The 15,729-nt window shown below is 45.1% G+C and overlaps 1 protein-coding gene across 2 annotated transcripts in view; it reads right to left on the reverse strand.

Annotated features, from left to right (window-relative positions):
• Positions 1–15,729, reverse strand: part of SH3YL1 (SH3 and SYLF domain containing 1) — a 61,703-nt gene that overhangs the window by 18,712 nt on the left and 27,262 nt on the right. The window contains exons 5-8 of one of the 2 annotated variants that reach the window (XM_070374956.1): positions 8,572–8,684; positions 7,357–7,485; positions 3,375–3,546; positions 2,525–2,600 (exon numbers count right to left, since the gene is read on the reverse strand). In XM_070374956.1, coding sequence (XP_070231057.1) covers positions 2,525–2,600; positions 3,375–3,546; positions 7,357–7,485; positions 8,572–8,684 — 490 coding nt within the window. The remainder of the gene's footprint in view (positions 1–2,524; positions 2,601–3,374; positions 3,547–7,356; positions 7,486–8,571; positions 8,685–15,729) is intronic. The other variant, XM_005886713.2, reaches the window with a different exon arrangement.

The raw sequence follows: 15,729 nt of genomic DNA on the forward strand, positions 1-15,729 counted from the left end.
TCCAGATGTCATACATGACTTCAGAGAATTTACAATAGAGCCAATCAAGGAAATCAGGAAATAGATTGCGAATACAGCAAAATAGGTGGGGGAAGGGTGGCTGTGAAGGGTCTCAAGACATGGGTCTTGGAGACTTTCAAGAGCTAATGGACACCACATCAGAGGAATTAGCAAAAGATGACTTGATGCAGATGAGAGCTCTTGAATCAGTGCCAGACAATGAGGAAAAAGATGCAGGAGCAGTGCCAGACAAACTGACACCAGACAGTCTGGTGGAGGGCTCTGCTTACTCAAGTGAGAGTGAAAGCAGCAGTCCCTCAGTCGTGTCCGACTCTCTGTGACCCCAAGGACTGCAGCCCGCCAGGCTCCTCTGCCCATGGGATTCTCCAGGCGACAATACTGGGGTGACTTGCCACGCCCTTCTCCAGGTGATCTTCCCGACCCAGGGGTCAAACCTGAGTCTCTCACATCTCCTGCATTGCCAGGCAGATTCCTTAATGCTTGAGCTACCGGGCAGCCCCTGCTTATTCAAGACTGCTTTTAAACTTCTTTTTCAACATGGATCTTGTATGATAAAAGCAAACAGTGGAAGGAGGACTGGGACCCTGTACACACATTCTTAGAGAAATGAAAAAGCAAAAAAGTCAGACAGAAATTATGATGTGTTTCCGTAAAGGGACATCGAGGGTGCCTGCCTCTCTTGCCTCTCTTCCCCCCACCCCGCCCCGCTCCACTTCTGCCACCCCTGGGGCAGCAGGACCACCCCATCCTCTTCCCCTTCCTTCTCCTCAGCCTGCTCAGCATGAAGATGAGGAGGAAGACGACCTCTGTGATGATCCACCTCCACTTAATGAATAGTAAATAATCATCATGTCATTCAGTTAACAAACTTATCTGCTGTGTATGCGCATGTCCCCCTGTGAAAATCTAATAACTGTGAGAGGTCTCTGCCATCACCAACATCGCCTAAGTGTTCACCACATAGCACAGTGTGTGCAAGGCTCGTGAAGAAGCGGAAAGGCAACCCTCACACAGGCCAAGATGAGCCACATATGATACAAAATTAACGACGTGCTAGTTTTCTCACTGTTGAGTAACTTGGCTTTCAAAGAATTACATTACTGCATAGCATGCCTCTCTCTCTCTTCTTGTAGAAACTATCAGTCTTCATCACATGTAAGTGGTTTTAAAAAAATGTATCAATGTTTCTAATATTTATTATGAATATGGCTGTAATACTGTATGCCAAAAAACTTTACAGTTCTTCATTCATCAGTATATAAGCTAAGCTACCATAAAGCAATCATATTGCTGCTTACTTTTATCAATGCATGAATCATTATATCTGTAAATGCAAATTTCTTTTTCCTATTAATTTTTTATGTTAGTATTACATATAACATTCACAGTGTTTTGTGTCACATAAGACAATATTGACATGGGTACTGACAGACAATTCATCTTGTAAACAGATGATGTAAACTTCTGGTATAAATAAATACAGTACAATATCATCAATATATTTTCATTTCCTTATACTTTTCTTAATATTTTTTCTAGTTTACTTTGTATAGGAATACAGTAGGTAACATATATGATTTATAAAATATGTGTTAATCAACTGTTTATGTTATCAGTAAGGCTTCCAGGCAGCTGTGGGCTATTAGTAAAGTTTTGGGGGAGTCAAAAGTTATATATATATATATATATTTTTGACTTTGGCAAGAGGGGTTGGTGCCTCAGACCCTTGCATTATTCGGGGGTTCGTGGTACATCTTCCTGTAATTGCAGTTACTTTTCCACATGTCATCTCTCTGCTCCTAGAGGGAAAGTTCTTTAAAGGCAGGAGATAAGTTAGCTTCATCACTGTGCTCTTAAAAGCCATAGCACAATGCCACTTGCATAATAGTTAATCATTGTATGGAACACTGCCTACTTTACTACATTGCTATTTACTGGAAGCCTCTGCACATGAAAACCAGAATTCCAAAAGTGACTGTCATAAAAATGAGTAATGGAAAGAGGAGTAAAGGCCAAAAACCTGATGCTTTATGAATTTATTCTATTTTACAACCCTGAGCTATTTAGTAACCCTAGAAAATAGGTTTCTATTTTGTGAAACCCTGAGCTTCCAAGAATGTATGGTAAAATCAATATTCAGAAATATAAATCTATGTGTATAAGAGAAAAACAGGTTTATTGTTTCCATTTCAAATCAGCAGAATAACAGTGTTTGGAAGAGATGCAAAAAAAAAAAAAAGAAGAAGAGGAGAGAGAAAAACTTTAAAGGTAAATCTCTGTCACTGGAAAAAGCATTTTCTGAATGAGAATAAACATTTTCACAAATGACAGGAATGACAATTAGCCTCATGTGTTTAGAAGAGGCCAAGCATTTGGTTTTTTTTTTTTCTTTAATATGCATCAGTTCTTCTATTGGACTCTAAAGCTATAACTTTTGATTTCTTAATAATATTTCATAATTACTTAATTATAACTGTATTTGAATTGCAACAAAAACACTTACTTTGAGAGCCAGAACTCAGCTGTACTTGTGCAGATGATTGCTCTGGTCTTGACGATGGTTTTGGAGGCAATTTAGCCTGGGAAGAGCAGGAAAAATGCACATGATTTTAAAACTGTTTTTACTTAGGAGCATATGTACCGCCCCCGCCAGTGCATGTACATGCGAACGCTAGCCCCTGCACACATTAGCAGAGCACACACGCTGCTCCCGGCCACCCCTGGTTGAACTGGACAACAGGCGGGTGACCGCAGGGGCCGCGCTTCTGCAGCCGGAAGCATCCCTCCTCCCAGCCCCGCAACTGCGCAGCAGGAGACAGTGATGAGCCGAGCGGAGCTATGAACCCAGCGCAGGAGGCTCTCCGCGCATCAAGGCACCAGGCCGGCAGCGGTTATTAGTATTATTAATTAGTATTATAAAGGTCTATCCTCGCAGAAAGGCAATCAAAGAAAACTGCATTTCTTCCTGAAATTTGTATAGATGATTGTCAAGGTTTTATGACATTTTCCACAAGAACTGTATGCAAATGAAATTACAAGGGAGGTTTCATAGGGTGTTTAGAATCGGATACGAAGGATGTGTGTGTTAGTCGCTCAGTCCCATCTGACTCTTTGTGACCCAATGGACTGTGGCCCACCAGGCTCCTCCGTCCAAGGAAATGTCCAGGCGAGAATACTGGAGGGGTAGCCATGCCCTCCTCCAGGGGGTCTTCCCTGGGTCAAGATGGAACCCAGGCCCACCACATTGCAGGCAGATTATGGACTGAGCCACCCGGGAAGCCAATATCAAAGACAGAATAGTCTATATGAAGAAATTCTCTGCAGCTACTAAGAAAAATAGAGAAACCCAGCACCACCGAAGCCTTCTTCTGCTCCCGGGCGGCTCTTCTGGCGTTGACTCGTTGTCCTTCGCTTTCATACTTCTCAGTAAAGGAATCCAGAACTTCATACAGGTCTTCTGCTTGAGCAGGCCGTGTTATATCGCCAAATAAAATGTCGTACGCTCGAATGTCTTGACAATAAAATCTAACAGGAAACATATGAAGAACCCTTATTTTGCAGACATAGATTTTTTTCTCCCACCAGGCTCCCCCATCCCTGGGATTCTCCAGGCAAGAATACTGGAGTGGGTTGCCATTTCCTTCTCCACTCCAGTATTCTTGCCTAGCTTTTCTAGAGATGAATGCAGGACACACACCCATGTACGTTGGGGTGCTTCACTTGCCTACTGCACTTTACAGAAACCACTCTTCAAACACTAACTACCCATGTTAGGGCCCAAATTCATCCCTCTAAGCTCACCTCTAGAGGCACTGCCATAAGTGGTCTGATATTTATGTCCTTTTCCCAATAATATAAAAGCACTTCACATAAACATACATTTATACATAAAAACATATATATATCATTCATATATAAACATATATATACACATATATTAAACACTTATGGACATGTACCTACAAGCACATACATTTTTTACAGGTTTTTGCTTTACAAGTTTCTTATAAAAATGGTGCCAACCTATAGTTCCCTAAAATGTTTATTTGTAACAAAATTATCTAAGGATTTGCCTTACATGTTTGGAAGCCCTGCAGTTGATTAAAAAGTATATTTGTTTTAGTTTATCCAGGAATTAGGTGAACTTTTGTGGGAAAATCTTCCAAAGGCCTAGAATCACACATTTCTAAAAGCATTCTTCACTTAAATTTCTCAAATTAATAAAACCAGAAGTAAAAACATTTCTCTTGACTTTACAAGTTAGAGAGTTCTGCAAGCCTTGCTTTCCCCCATTCCTCCCATTTTCTGGTTGTTGAGGTCTGCACTGAACATTACTGAACGAGTGTGGGATTCCAGGTGGAAAAGCACCACAGACATGGCTCCTGCCTTCTCTCTGTCAGCCGTGAGCAGCAGGCGTTCATCTGCCGCCAGCAGGGCCAGGTCTGTCAGGGTCACTGGTGTGGGATTCCTGCCGTTTCCACGAGAAGTCCTCTCAGTCCTAGCTTTTTACCTTTTCCTGGGCAATTAGACACATTTTAGTGGAAATTTGGAAGCGCAGTTTTGGGAACTATTAGCTAGATGCCAGGTTAAAGAGGAAGTTCCTTGTTCCCTGTTAGGATACTTCCAATCTTGTATTTTTTTAGATCAAAACTGGTCTGTGAGTTATGGAAGAAAGACAAAGGCTGAGTATACCAATCGGGAGCCTCTTACAGTGATGAGCACTGCGCTTTTATTACGCTGGTACGAGAGTAACCGTGGTTTCAGACCATGAATTTTAAATCATTATGGTAGTCGTAGTAGTAGTCGCTCAGTCGTGTCCAACTCTTTGCGACCCCATGGACCCCGCCAGTCTCTTCTGTCCATGGGATTTTCCAGGCAAGAATACTGGAGTGGATTGCCATTCCCTTCTCCAGAGGATCTTCCTGATCCAGGAATCGAACCGTGGTCTCCTGCATTGCAGGAGACCTCTTAACCCTTTGAGCTACAGGGAAGACCTTAAATCATTATAAATCATTATACCTAGGTTCAAAAGCATCTTTATTATATAGGAACCATTACAATCAACACATTTTTGCCAACAAAAACTAAGTGCTTATTCCTGCAGTGTAAACTCCGTGCTTCAGGACTCAGTGAGCTCCTGGAAAGCATTTTCTGCCTCCCACTGGTTGTGGGAGAATTCTGCCTGCAGAAAGCTGTTGAGATGCTTGAAGAGCGGAAGTCAGCTGGCGAGAGAGCGGGGGAGTACGGTGGATGAAGCAAAACTCTGTGGCCCTATTTGTTCACCTTCTGAAGCGGCAGTTGTGTGACAGGTGGCAGGCGTTATCACGCAGAAGAATTTGGCTCATTCTGATGACCAATGGCAGCTGCAGGTACTGCAGGTTTTGAAGCATCTCTTCAATTTGCTGAGCATACTTCTCAGAGGTAATGGTTTTGCCAGGATTCAGAAAGCTGTAGTGGATAAGATCAGCAGCAGACCACCAAGCAGTGGCCATGATCTTTTTTGGTGCAAGTTTGGCTTTGGGAAGTGCTTTGGAGCTTCTTCTCAGTCCAACAACTGAGCTGGTCATCACCAGTTGTTGAATAAAATCCTCCTTTCATCACATGTCACAATCCAATCAAGAAATGGTTCACTACTGTTGTTTAGAATAAGAGAAGACTACACTTCAAAACGATTCTTCTGATTTTTGGTCAGCTCATGAAGCACCCTGGAGAAGGCAATGGCACCCCACTCCAGTACTCTTGCCTGGAAAATCCCATGGACGGAGGAGCCTAGTAGGCTGCAGTCCATGGGGTCAAGAAGAGTTGGACACGACCGAGTGACTTCACTTTCACACACTGGAGAAGGAAATGGCAACCCACTCCAGTGTTCTCACCTGGAGAATCCCAGGGACGGTAGAGCCTGGTGGGCTGCCATCTATGGGGTCGCACAGAGTGGGACACGACTGAAGCGACTTAGCAGCAGCAGCAGCAGCATGAAGCACCCACTTATTGAGCTTTTTCACCTTTCCAATTTGCTTCAAATGCAGAATGACTGTAGAATGGTCGACATTGAATTCTTTGGCAATTTGTCATGTAGTTGTAAAAGGATTAGATTCATTGATGGCTCCCAATTGATTGTTGTCAACTTCTGATGGCCCAAGACTACGCTCCTCACCTTCAAAGCTCTCGTCTCCCTGCAAAACTTCCTGAACCACCACTGCACTGCAGGTTCATTAGCAGTTCCTGGACCAAGCGCACTGTTGGTACTGCAAGTGGTCTCTGCTACTTCACGACCCATTTTGAACTCGAATAAAAATATCACTCGAATTTGCTTTGTGTCTAAACATCATTTCCCTTATCTAAAATAAATATAAAATAAACAGCAAGTAATAAGTCATTAGCAAAAAACATAAAGGGAGAAATGAGCATTAAAATTAAGTATAACATAACCATATTTATTTAAGAATGGATTCCAATATCAAATGACAAAGTTCAACAATGTAAAACTGCTATTACTTTCACACCAACCTAATACGTTATGAGGACGGCTTCTTTCCTTCTACCTCATGAACCAGCCTCTGCCAGCTTCACACTTTTCTTCTGCAGCTCCCACGCCTCTCACCACCTTCACAGAGTTGAAGAGACTTAGGGCCTTGCTCTGGATGATGCTTTGGCTGAAGGCAATGTTGTGCTTGCTTTGGATCTTCAACCCAAATCATTAAAACTGTCTGTATCGGTGATAAGGCTGTCTGCTTTCCTATCGCTCATGCTTTCACTGGTGTGGCACCTGTCACTTCCTTCGGGAACTTCTCCTTTGCAGTCACAGCTTGGCTGACTATTCGGCACCAGAGGCCTAGCTCTCGGCCTGTCTCAGCTTTGACGTGCCTTCCTCATTAAGCTCGGGCGTTTTCAGCTCTTGGTTTAAACTAAGAGATGTGCAGCTCTTCACTTGAACACTTGGCGGTCCTTGTTAATTTCAATGTATTGTATCTAAGGGAACCGGGAGGCCTGAGAAGAGGGACAGAGCCTCAGGGAGGGGCGGTCAGAACACAGACAGGCTGACTGACTAGGTTCTCCCCTGACAGGGCGCAGCGCCTGATGTCCCAAACAACCACAACCGCAACATCCAAGGTCACAGATCGCAGACCACCGGAGCTGATGTGCTAATGAAAAAGCTTGAAATCCTGTAGGAATTACCAAAACGTGACACAGAGACGCAAAGTGAGCAGGTGCTGTTGGAAACTCGGTGCCAGCAGACTTGCCGTACGAAGGTGCTCTGTACACTCCTAAGAACCATATGAATCTGCAAAGCCTCATTTTCTTCAGATCAATTAAAATTATTTGCCTTAGACTTACTTTCGGTTAGTTTCCTTCCTCTCAATCAAACAGCTGCCTTCTAAAGATATGCCGGCGAAGAGGCCTCTTGACTTGCAGTAAGTAAAGACGGCAGCTGAGCTTCTTAGGGAGACATTTCCTTCTAAATTCCTGCAAAACAGCATCCCAGAACTGTGAGCATCTTCACCTAAATGTGGCTGTCTGACGGGCACTAACTTCCAACCCAAAAGAAGGGTCTCGCCCTAACCTACTTCTCGCCCTATGCCTACTTTATGTTTATATATTTCACTTCCTGCTGGCCTAAGCTAGGTGTGTTGAAGGTGCTTCAGAGGAAAGGACAGTTCACAGCACGACATAGTAGGCAAGATGGTTGAAGGACAAGGTGATACACGGGAAGAACACATGTTGAGCTGAGATTTTCCAACTTTGTCTTCTTTTACCAAAACAGGGAAGTGCATCTCAAGAGTAAAAGACTGTGGTTCTTTTTACTGTGAGTATTTTCATAGAACTCAGAAACATTTTTAAATGATTTTACTGACTTCTACAAACAGTCTGAGTTTAAAATATTTAATTGCTCGATTAACTCAAGATTAGTTATTCATTAATAGAGAAGGGAAAACCACAGTATTGTAAACATCACTCAGTAAAACACTTCCACTTCAGTTTTTCACAATGTAGTTTGGAAAAATGCTTTTTTTTTTTCCTGATCAATGCTACTCTTTCTCAGTTAATTAAAACTGACTTGACCTGGCTCCTTCAAAGCATATATATAAATTTTATGTTAATCCTGCATTGCTGAAAATTGAGTTTCTTTTTACATGTGTTAGTTTCAGATTTTCTCATTTTATTACACTGGCTGTGCTTTGTAAGTTTCTTATTTGTAAGCAACCTCAAACCCTCTCTGCATGTGTGTGTGCTTAGTCATGTCCGACTCTTTGGATCCCATGGACTGTAGCCCGCCAGTCTCCTCTGTCCACGGGATTCCCAGGCAAGAATACTGGAATGGGAGGCCACTTCCTCCTTCAGGGGACCTTCCTTACTCAGGGATCCTTGTCTCTCTGTCTCCTGCATTGGCAGGTGGATTCTCTACCACTGCTCCACCTGGGAAAATCCCCTGGGACATGTGTAAATCATAAATTTCTGTCATTCTAATTCAATTTTCTCTTAATGCAAAACAATATGGTTTTTAAAGTTTTTACTGTCCATAGCTGCTCAGACAGGGTTTCGAGCACTCACCTTCCCAAGGGCCCCACGGCCACTGTGAGGTTCCCGCCAAGTGTTAGGTTACCACCTTTTGCAAAAGCTTCTACTGCTCTGTCATAGTTCAAAATTATTACCAAGTCCGATACCTGAAAAGTAGAGCCATGTATTTTAAAATAATCCCGCCTGTACATCATTTAAAATATGTTTGTTACAACTCAAACACGCAGTATGTAATGCAGCAAGAATTTCAGTGTGGTCAAAGGAAGAGCACAGAAACAGAGTCGCGCTTTACTTTCAGCTGAGGACTTAAGCAGCCCCCTTCCCCCAGGTAAAGAGAGGGGCCGCCACCCACCGGGGGCCCCAGGGGCCGCTCCAGCTTCTCCACAGCCTCGTGGGTGAGTGAGGCCGGGTGGGCTGTCCTAGTGACCGGCTCACACTCAGGTAGGTGTGAAAGGTCAAAGGACTTTCTCAAACTAAACACTCGGCGAAGGCCGAGCCGGAGAATGGGAGTGAGGAGCAGGCCGGAAGGTCGGGGGTCCGAGGTCTGGATCCCACCCACGACCCCACCCCACCCCGCACAGACCTGCAAGATGTCAGGAGGAAGACTTGTTGCCACTAGCTGTGCCTATCACCACGTTAGTCTCCAAGTACAATACAAGCGAAGCTGGAGGGAGAACACGCCCGGGGGGTGTATTCTTCAGACTCTGGGGCAGGACCGCCAGGAGGGCTGACAGGGTCCCAGGGCCGTTGCGGGTACCTTTGGCCTTTTCATACTTAAAGTCCACAAGAGGACCCACCCCCTGAGCTACGTGCCCAGAAAACAGGTCAAGTGCCCAGAAAGCAGAAGGCAGGAGGGCTTAGCTGGATATCTGGGCTCAAAATGAAAACCATCTGGGTGATAACTCCTCTTATGCCCCCTGCACACTGTATGTGTGTGTGCGTGTTAGTCGCTCACTTGTCCGACTCTTTGCGACCCCCTGGACTGTAGCCTGCCAGGTTCCTTCGTCCGTGGAATTCTCCAGGCAGGAATACTGGAGTGGGTTGCCATTTCCTTCTCCAGCACATTGCATGACCTTGGGCAAATTGAGCAGTTCAGAGCCTCAGTCTCCTTCTCTGTAAAATGGGTATAATAGTAGTTCCCACATTTATAAGTACATGCATTGGAGAAGGAAATGGCAACCCACTCCAGTGTTCTTGCCTGGAGAATCCCAGGGACGGAGGAGCGTGGTGGGCTTCCGTCTATGGGGTCGCACAGAGTCGGACACGACTGAAGCGACTTGCAGCAGCAGCAGTACTCACATAGGCATGTGCATTGTTGTTGTTCAGCCACTAAATTGTGTCCGACTCTTGGCGACCACATGGACTGCAGCATGCTAGGCTCCCCTGTCCTCCACCGTCTCCCTGCTGCTGCTGCTAAGTCGCTTCAGTCGTGTCCGACTCTGTGCGACCCCACAGACGGCAGCCCACCAGGCTTCCCTGTCCCTGGGATTCTCCAGGCGAGAACACTGGAGTGGGTTGCCATTTCCTTCTCCAATGCATGAAAGTGAAAAGTCAAAGTGAAGTTGTTCAGTCGTGTCTGACTCTTCGCAACCCCATGGACTGCAGCCTACCAGGCTCCTCCGTCCATGGGATTTTCTAGGCAAAAGTACTGGAGTGGGGTGCCATTGCCTTCTCCGTCTGTCTCCCTGAGTTTGCTCAAATTTATGTCCACTGAATCGGTGATGCTGTTTAACCATCTCATCCTGTGCCACCCCCTTCTCCTTTTGCCTTCAGTCTTTCCCAGCATCAGAGTCATTTCCACTGAGTTGGCTCTTCTGCATGTATATATGTGCATGCACAGACACAGTTGTTTGAAAGATGAATTAAAATAATTTGTAAAGCCTGGCATATTCACTACATCTCAATAAAATATGCAAAGGCCAAGTAAATTAATGCTTAAAAGATGAGTTCATTTATATTGTTCTTTACACTTTTCAAGTAGATGTCTTCATCTGACAGAAGAATCCAATTATTATCAAATGTGATTGCACTTGGAAGGGCCTAGTAGAATTCCTGATACAGTTTAATTTGAATCACTTCATGAAAAAGTACACTCAGGTCTGAAGGACAGAGTAAATATGCCAGCTAACTGACCCATGCAAAACATACCACTGACTCATATCAATTGTTATTTCTACTTTATATAAGAACAATTCTGAGGATCATGTTGTTTAATGATATAGAATTATTTAGCATTTCTCATGCAAAGTTAAGCAATTTTGCCAATGATTGTATCACCAAATCGTACATACTTTTTAAGATGACATACATGAAACTACTTTGCATAGTGCTTAGTGTATGCACACTTCAAACTACGTCTCCAGTCATGACATTGTAGGTGCTCTAGTGATTACGTCTCCTTCTGCTTGGTACACCTTAGTAAAGTAAGGCACAACTCTGAGTCAATAAAGAAGATAAATTAATCCTTTATGTCCAATCTCAATTCAGTTCTCCTGGAATAAGAGTAAGATAATCCTGTGTTCTTCGGTGACACGACCAGTTAGACAGAGAGCCCGCTCCAAAGCCCCACAGTTTGAAGAACAGCAGCAGTGTCAATGGCTCTCCACTTATTTCCACAGCTTAGAACGAAAAGCAGGACAGGTTTCCTGAAAGAAAACCGGAGCAGTGGCGCTCATAAGCCATATAAGACCGACAGCTGAGAATCTGACAAGGGCTTCCTAAGAAGTTTGAATTAAGATACAATGAACTTGTAAATAAAATGAAAGTTTTATAATTAAATCCAATTCTTAAACAAGAATTTTAAAAAATCACTATCATGCAGGAAAAGCTAGGGAAAAGTGTTCTCAGGAGCCACTGGCCACAGCTCCCCGACCCCCTGCCCCACACACCCTGCCCTCTGCCCTCAGTCGTTTACCCACCGAGGACCTGAGTCCCTGACACTGCGGTCCTGATGAAGCCCCACATCCAGGCAACCTGGTGAGAAAGCCCAGGGCTCCTCCTGTGGTTCTGGTGAGACCTGCCCCCACCTCCTCCACCCTCTGCAGAAGCTCAGACGGTCTTTTTTTCCATCTGTCCAGCCATTCTGCTCGGGAGTCTGCCCCACTCCCCTGGAAAGCCTTCTCTTGTGGGTGACAAGCTTCACACTCTCACTCAGGGGCATCATCAGCCTCAACATCCAAGCCAAACTTGAGAGGCTCCCAGCGCCTCTCACTCCTCACACCAACAGATCCTCTCCTGCACAGCAACCTTAGGGGACTTAGACACTGAACTCTGATCTCTAACAGTAGCTTCTCAGCTTAAGCCTAGATCTAGCCTTTCTCATTATTAAAGTAAAAGAGTTCATCCAAATTCTCCTGGAAAAGACTGAGCCATTTTTCTCGCATTACAGTCTGGGGCGAGGCTGATCAGACTCCATGGCCCAGTGTGGATTCTGGGTTTGGTGAACGACAAACAATGGGATAATCCGCAGTATTGGGGTTTTCAGAGCTTTGCCCTCTGCTATAATTGTCCTGGAAAGAAAATATTAGTAGCATTTAAACTAGATCTTAGCATTGTCTTTCCTGACTCCACTTTTAAAACTTTTGTTTGTTGTTGCTGTGTTTGGTGGGTTGTGTAAGTTCTTCAACCTTGGGAATTCTCAGCAGTTGTCTCAAGTGGACCAGTGCCAGACTGAATATTTAACTAATGTCCAAGCTAATAAAGGCCAACAAATCCTGTCAAAACATGACAGTCCTATGAAGGACTTCATAGCCTCAGCCTGGCCTAGATTCCAAAGCAGAGATAAATCTAGACTTCCTGGTGGTCAAATCCACATTTCCACATGTATGAAAGGGGTCACCACCTGTGGGAGGCAGCATGGAGGGCGGAAACTCACTGGGGTCCAGGGCTCAGGAGAGGGGTCTGGTCACACGAAGGGGCAGCACCGGCTCCTCCAGCCCTGCACCCAGCACTCAGCCACGTTCACACTGACAGGTGGTGACAGCCGCCATCCCCAGACACCAGCTGGGTTCGCTTCTGTTGTAGGACTCGCCTCCTCTCCCTGTCATCAGACCATGGTGAGTTTACCAGGGATGACAGCCTTGCCCAGACGCTTCCCCTTCTCCGTCTGCTTCCCTGGGCCCCTTACAGTACCCCCAAGAACACTTGCTCAGTAAATCACCTGTGCCCCGAGTCTTGTCTCAAGCTCTGTCTCCAGGGAAACCAATCAGAGACAACCACACACCACCTCTGCATGGTGCTGAGCATCTCTCGGTACTGAAATACCCTCACGCACCCTGCCTACCTCGCATGTGCCCTCAAATCCACAGCGTATTACAGGGTCGGCAGTTACAGGCAAGACCAGATGGGGCACCGGAAGCAGCCCTTGAACCAAGCACACAGGGCTCGATGTCTCTGAGCCTCCCTCTCCTTGCCTGTGAAAGGCAGCCAGACGAGATGTCTCATGAGGGAACCAGGACCCAGGGTTGCAGACAACTCATAACTGTGTTTGGGGCTAGAGGCCTCCCTCTGAATAACCAGCCTGTCACTCTCTGGCTGTGGAGGGGTCATGTAACTCAGTTATCTACACAATGACATCCTTCATGACATGGTGTGGAAATGATTCTGTAAGAAGACATGTGAGCGTTTTATGAGACTATTAACCATTATTGCTAACTATTCCACTCTAAAACAGAATGGCAGATAATTAAAGTATTCAACAAATAGTTGATACTCTGAACCACTAACCCCAGTGCTTTAAAGAAACAGACTTATTTTGTGTGTCTACTTGTGGCTGATACTTAGTCAGTCTAAGGACATAGGTACGAAGGACTCACAATTCAGATAAGGGCCAGACAAGAAACTCTCCAGGCTGGAGTGTGTGTCAAGCACTCCATCTCATTAACAGCAAGTGTCTGGTGGAAGAAGAACACCAGAGAGAGGACCAGGAAGCCCAGGGGGCTGCAGACTCTGGGGTGTGGATCTTCAGCACCATTGGCCATGGCTCTGCTGCATTTCACTGGGACCAGAGCTGGGCTAACAAGAGCATCCAGGAGCAGGAGCTCTGTGGGCTCGTGGCCAACAACCCACCAGCTTCCTCACTCATCCTGCTTCAGGGGTGTGCCCGGAAGGGAAACACACTCCCGTCCAGGTCTGAGATGCTTCCTGGGGGACCAGCTCGGCCTCTTCCTAGCACTGAGGAAGTGCTTTCACTTAGCACTGAAAAGTGACTGATGACTCTAACCTTACAGCTGTGCTTGGGGAGGCAAAGCCGGGTCATATCCAAGAGGCACAAACTCCTAGGACAGTCTGATCTCTACTTGAAGTGGATATTTTTCAAAGTTAGTATGTATTTTCCATGTACAGTATTTAAATAGAATTCTAGAGTTAATTTCTATACAGACACAAGGGTAAGCTGTGTTCAAAGTTTCCACAGTTCAGTCTCTCAGTCGTGTCCAACTCTTTGTGACCCCATGGACTGCAGAACAAAAGGCTTCCCTGTCCATCACCAACTCCTGAAGCTTGCTCAAACTCATGTCCATCGAGTCGGTGATGCCATCCAACCATCGCATTCCTCTGTTGTCCCCTTCTCCTCCTGCCCTCAGTCTTTCCCAGCATCAGGGTCTTTTCAAATGAGTCAGCTCTTCCCATCAGGTGGCCAAAGTATTGGAACTTCAGCTTCAGCATCAGTCTTTCCAATGAATATTCAGGACTGATTTCCTTTAGGATTGACTGGTTTGATCTCCTTGCAGTCCAAGGGAGTCTCAACACCACAGTTCAAAAGCATCAATTCTTCAGTGTTCAGCTTTCATTATAGTCCAGCTCTCACATCAATACATGATGACTGGAAAAACCATAGCTTTGACTAGATGAACCTTTGTCAGCAAAGCAACGTCTCTGCTTTTCGGTCATAACTTTTCTTCCAAGGAACAAGCGTCTTTTAATTTCATGGCTGCAGTCACCATCTGTAGTGATTTTGGAGCCCAAGAAAATAAAGTCTCTCACTGGTTCCATTGTTTCCCCGTCTGTTTGCCATTAAGTGATGGGACCAGATGCCATGATCTTTGTTTTCTGAATGTTGAGTTTTAAGCCAACTTTTTCACTCTCCTCTTTCACTTTCATCAAGAGGCTCTTTAGTTCTTCTTCACTTTCTTCCATAACGGTGGTATCATCTGCATATCTGAGGTTACTGATATTTCTCTCGGCAATCTTGATTCCAGTTTGTGCTTCATCCAGCCTGGCATTTCGCATGATGTACTCTGCATATATGTTAAATAAGCAGGATGACAATATACAGCTTTGATGTACTCATTTCCCGATTTGGAGCCAGTCTATTGTTCTATGTCCAGCTCTAACTGTTGCTTCGTGACCTGCATACAGATTTCCCAGTAGGCAGGTCAGGTCGTCTGGTATTCCCATCTCTTTAAGAATTTTCCACAGTTTGTTGTGATGCACACAGTCAAAGGCTTTGGTGTCATCAATAAAGCAGAAGTAGATGTTTTTTAGGAACTCTCTTGTTTTTTTTGATGATCCAGTGGATGTTGGCAATTTGATCTCTGGTTCCTCTGTATAGTCGATGGAATTCTCCAGGCCAGAATACTGGAGTGGGTAGCCATCCCCTTCTCCAGGGGATCTTCCCAACCTAGGGATTGAAGCCAGGTCTCCTGCATTACAGGCAGATTCTTTACCATCTGAGCCACCAGGGAAGCCCCAAATTTCCCAAAGATAGCAAATATAAGTAAATGTTATTTGAGATGGAGCCCCAAAATCTGGGGTCAGAGGGCAGTGACAACAGGGACATTCGGGTACAGTGCCAGGAGGTGTGAGCAGGGGTGCACGACAGATGCTGAAAACACACTTTGCGTACGAGCACCGCGTTGCTGAAGGCTATGACTTCACTGAAAGGGCTTCCCTGATGGCTCAGACGGTAAAGCGTCTGCCTGCAATGCTGGAGACCTGGGTTCATTGAATATACAACAAAAAAGCAGTCGTAATAGCAAAACTAAAATATGTTCCTCTTTTTATGATACAGATTTATGCAGCAGCAAGTAAAGGTCAAATAAAAATGAAAAAACAAAAACAAAACAGAAGTGGAAATAATTCCTCGTGTGTGGGTTCTAAGTCGCTTCAGTCATGTTCGACACTTTGTGACTCCATGGACTGCAGCCTGCCAGGTCCTCTCTCCACGGGATTCTCCAGGCAAGAACGCTGGAG

Source organism: Bos mutus, chromosome 8, assembly GCF_027580195.1.
Source record: "Bos mutus isolate GX-2022 chromosome 8, NWIPB_WYAK_1.1, whole genome shotgun sequence".
Classification (NCBI taxonomy): domain Eukaryota; kingdom Metazoa; phylum Chordata; class Mammalia; order Artiodactyla; family Bovidae; genus Bos; species Bos mutus.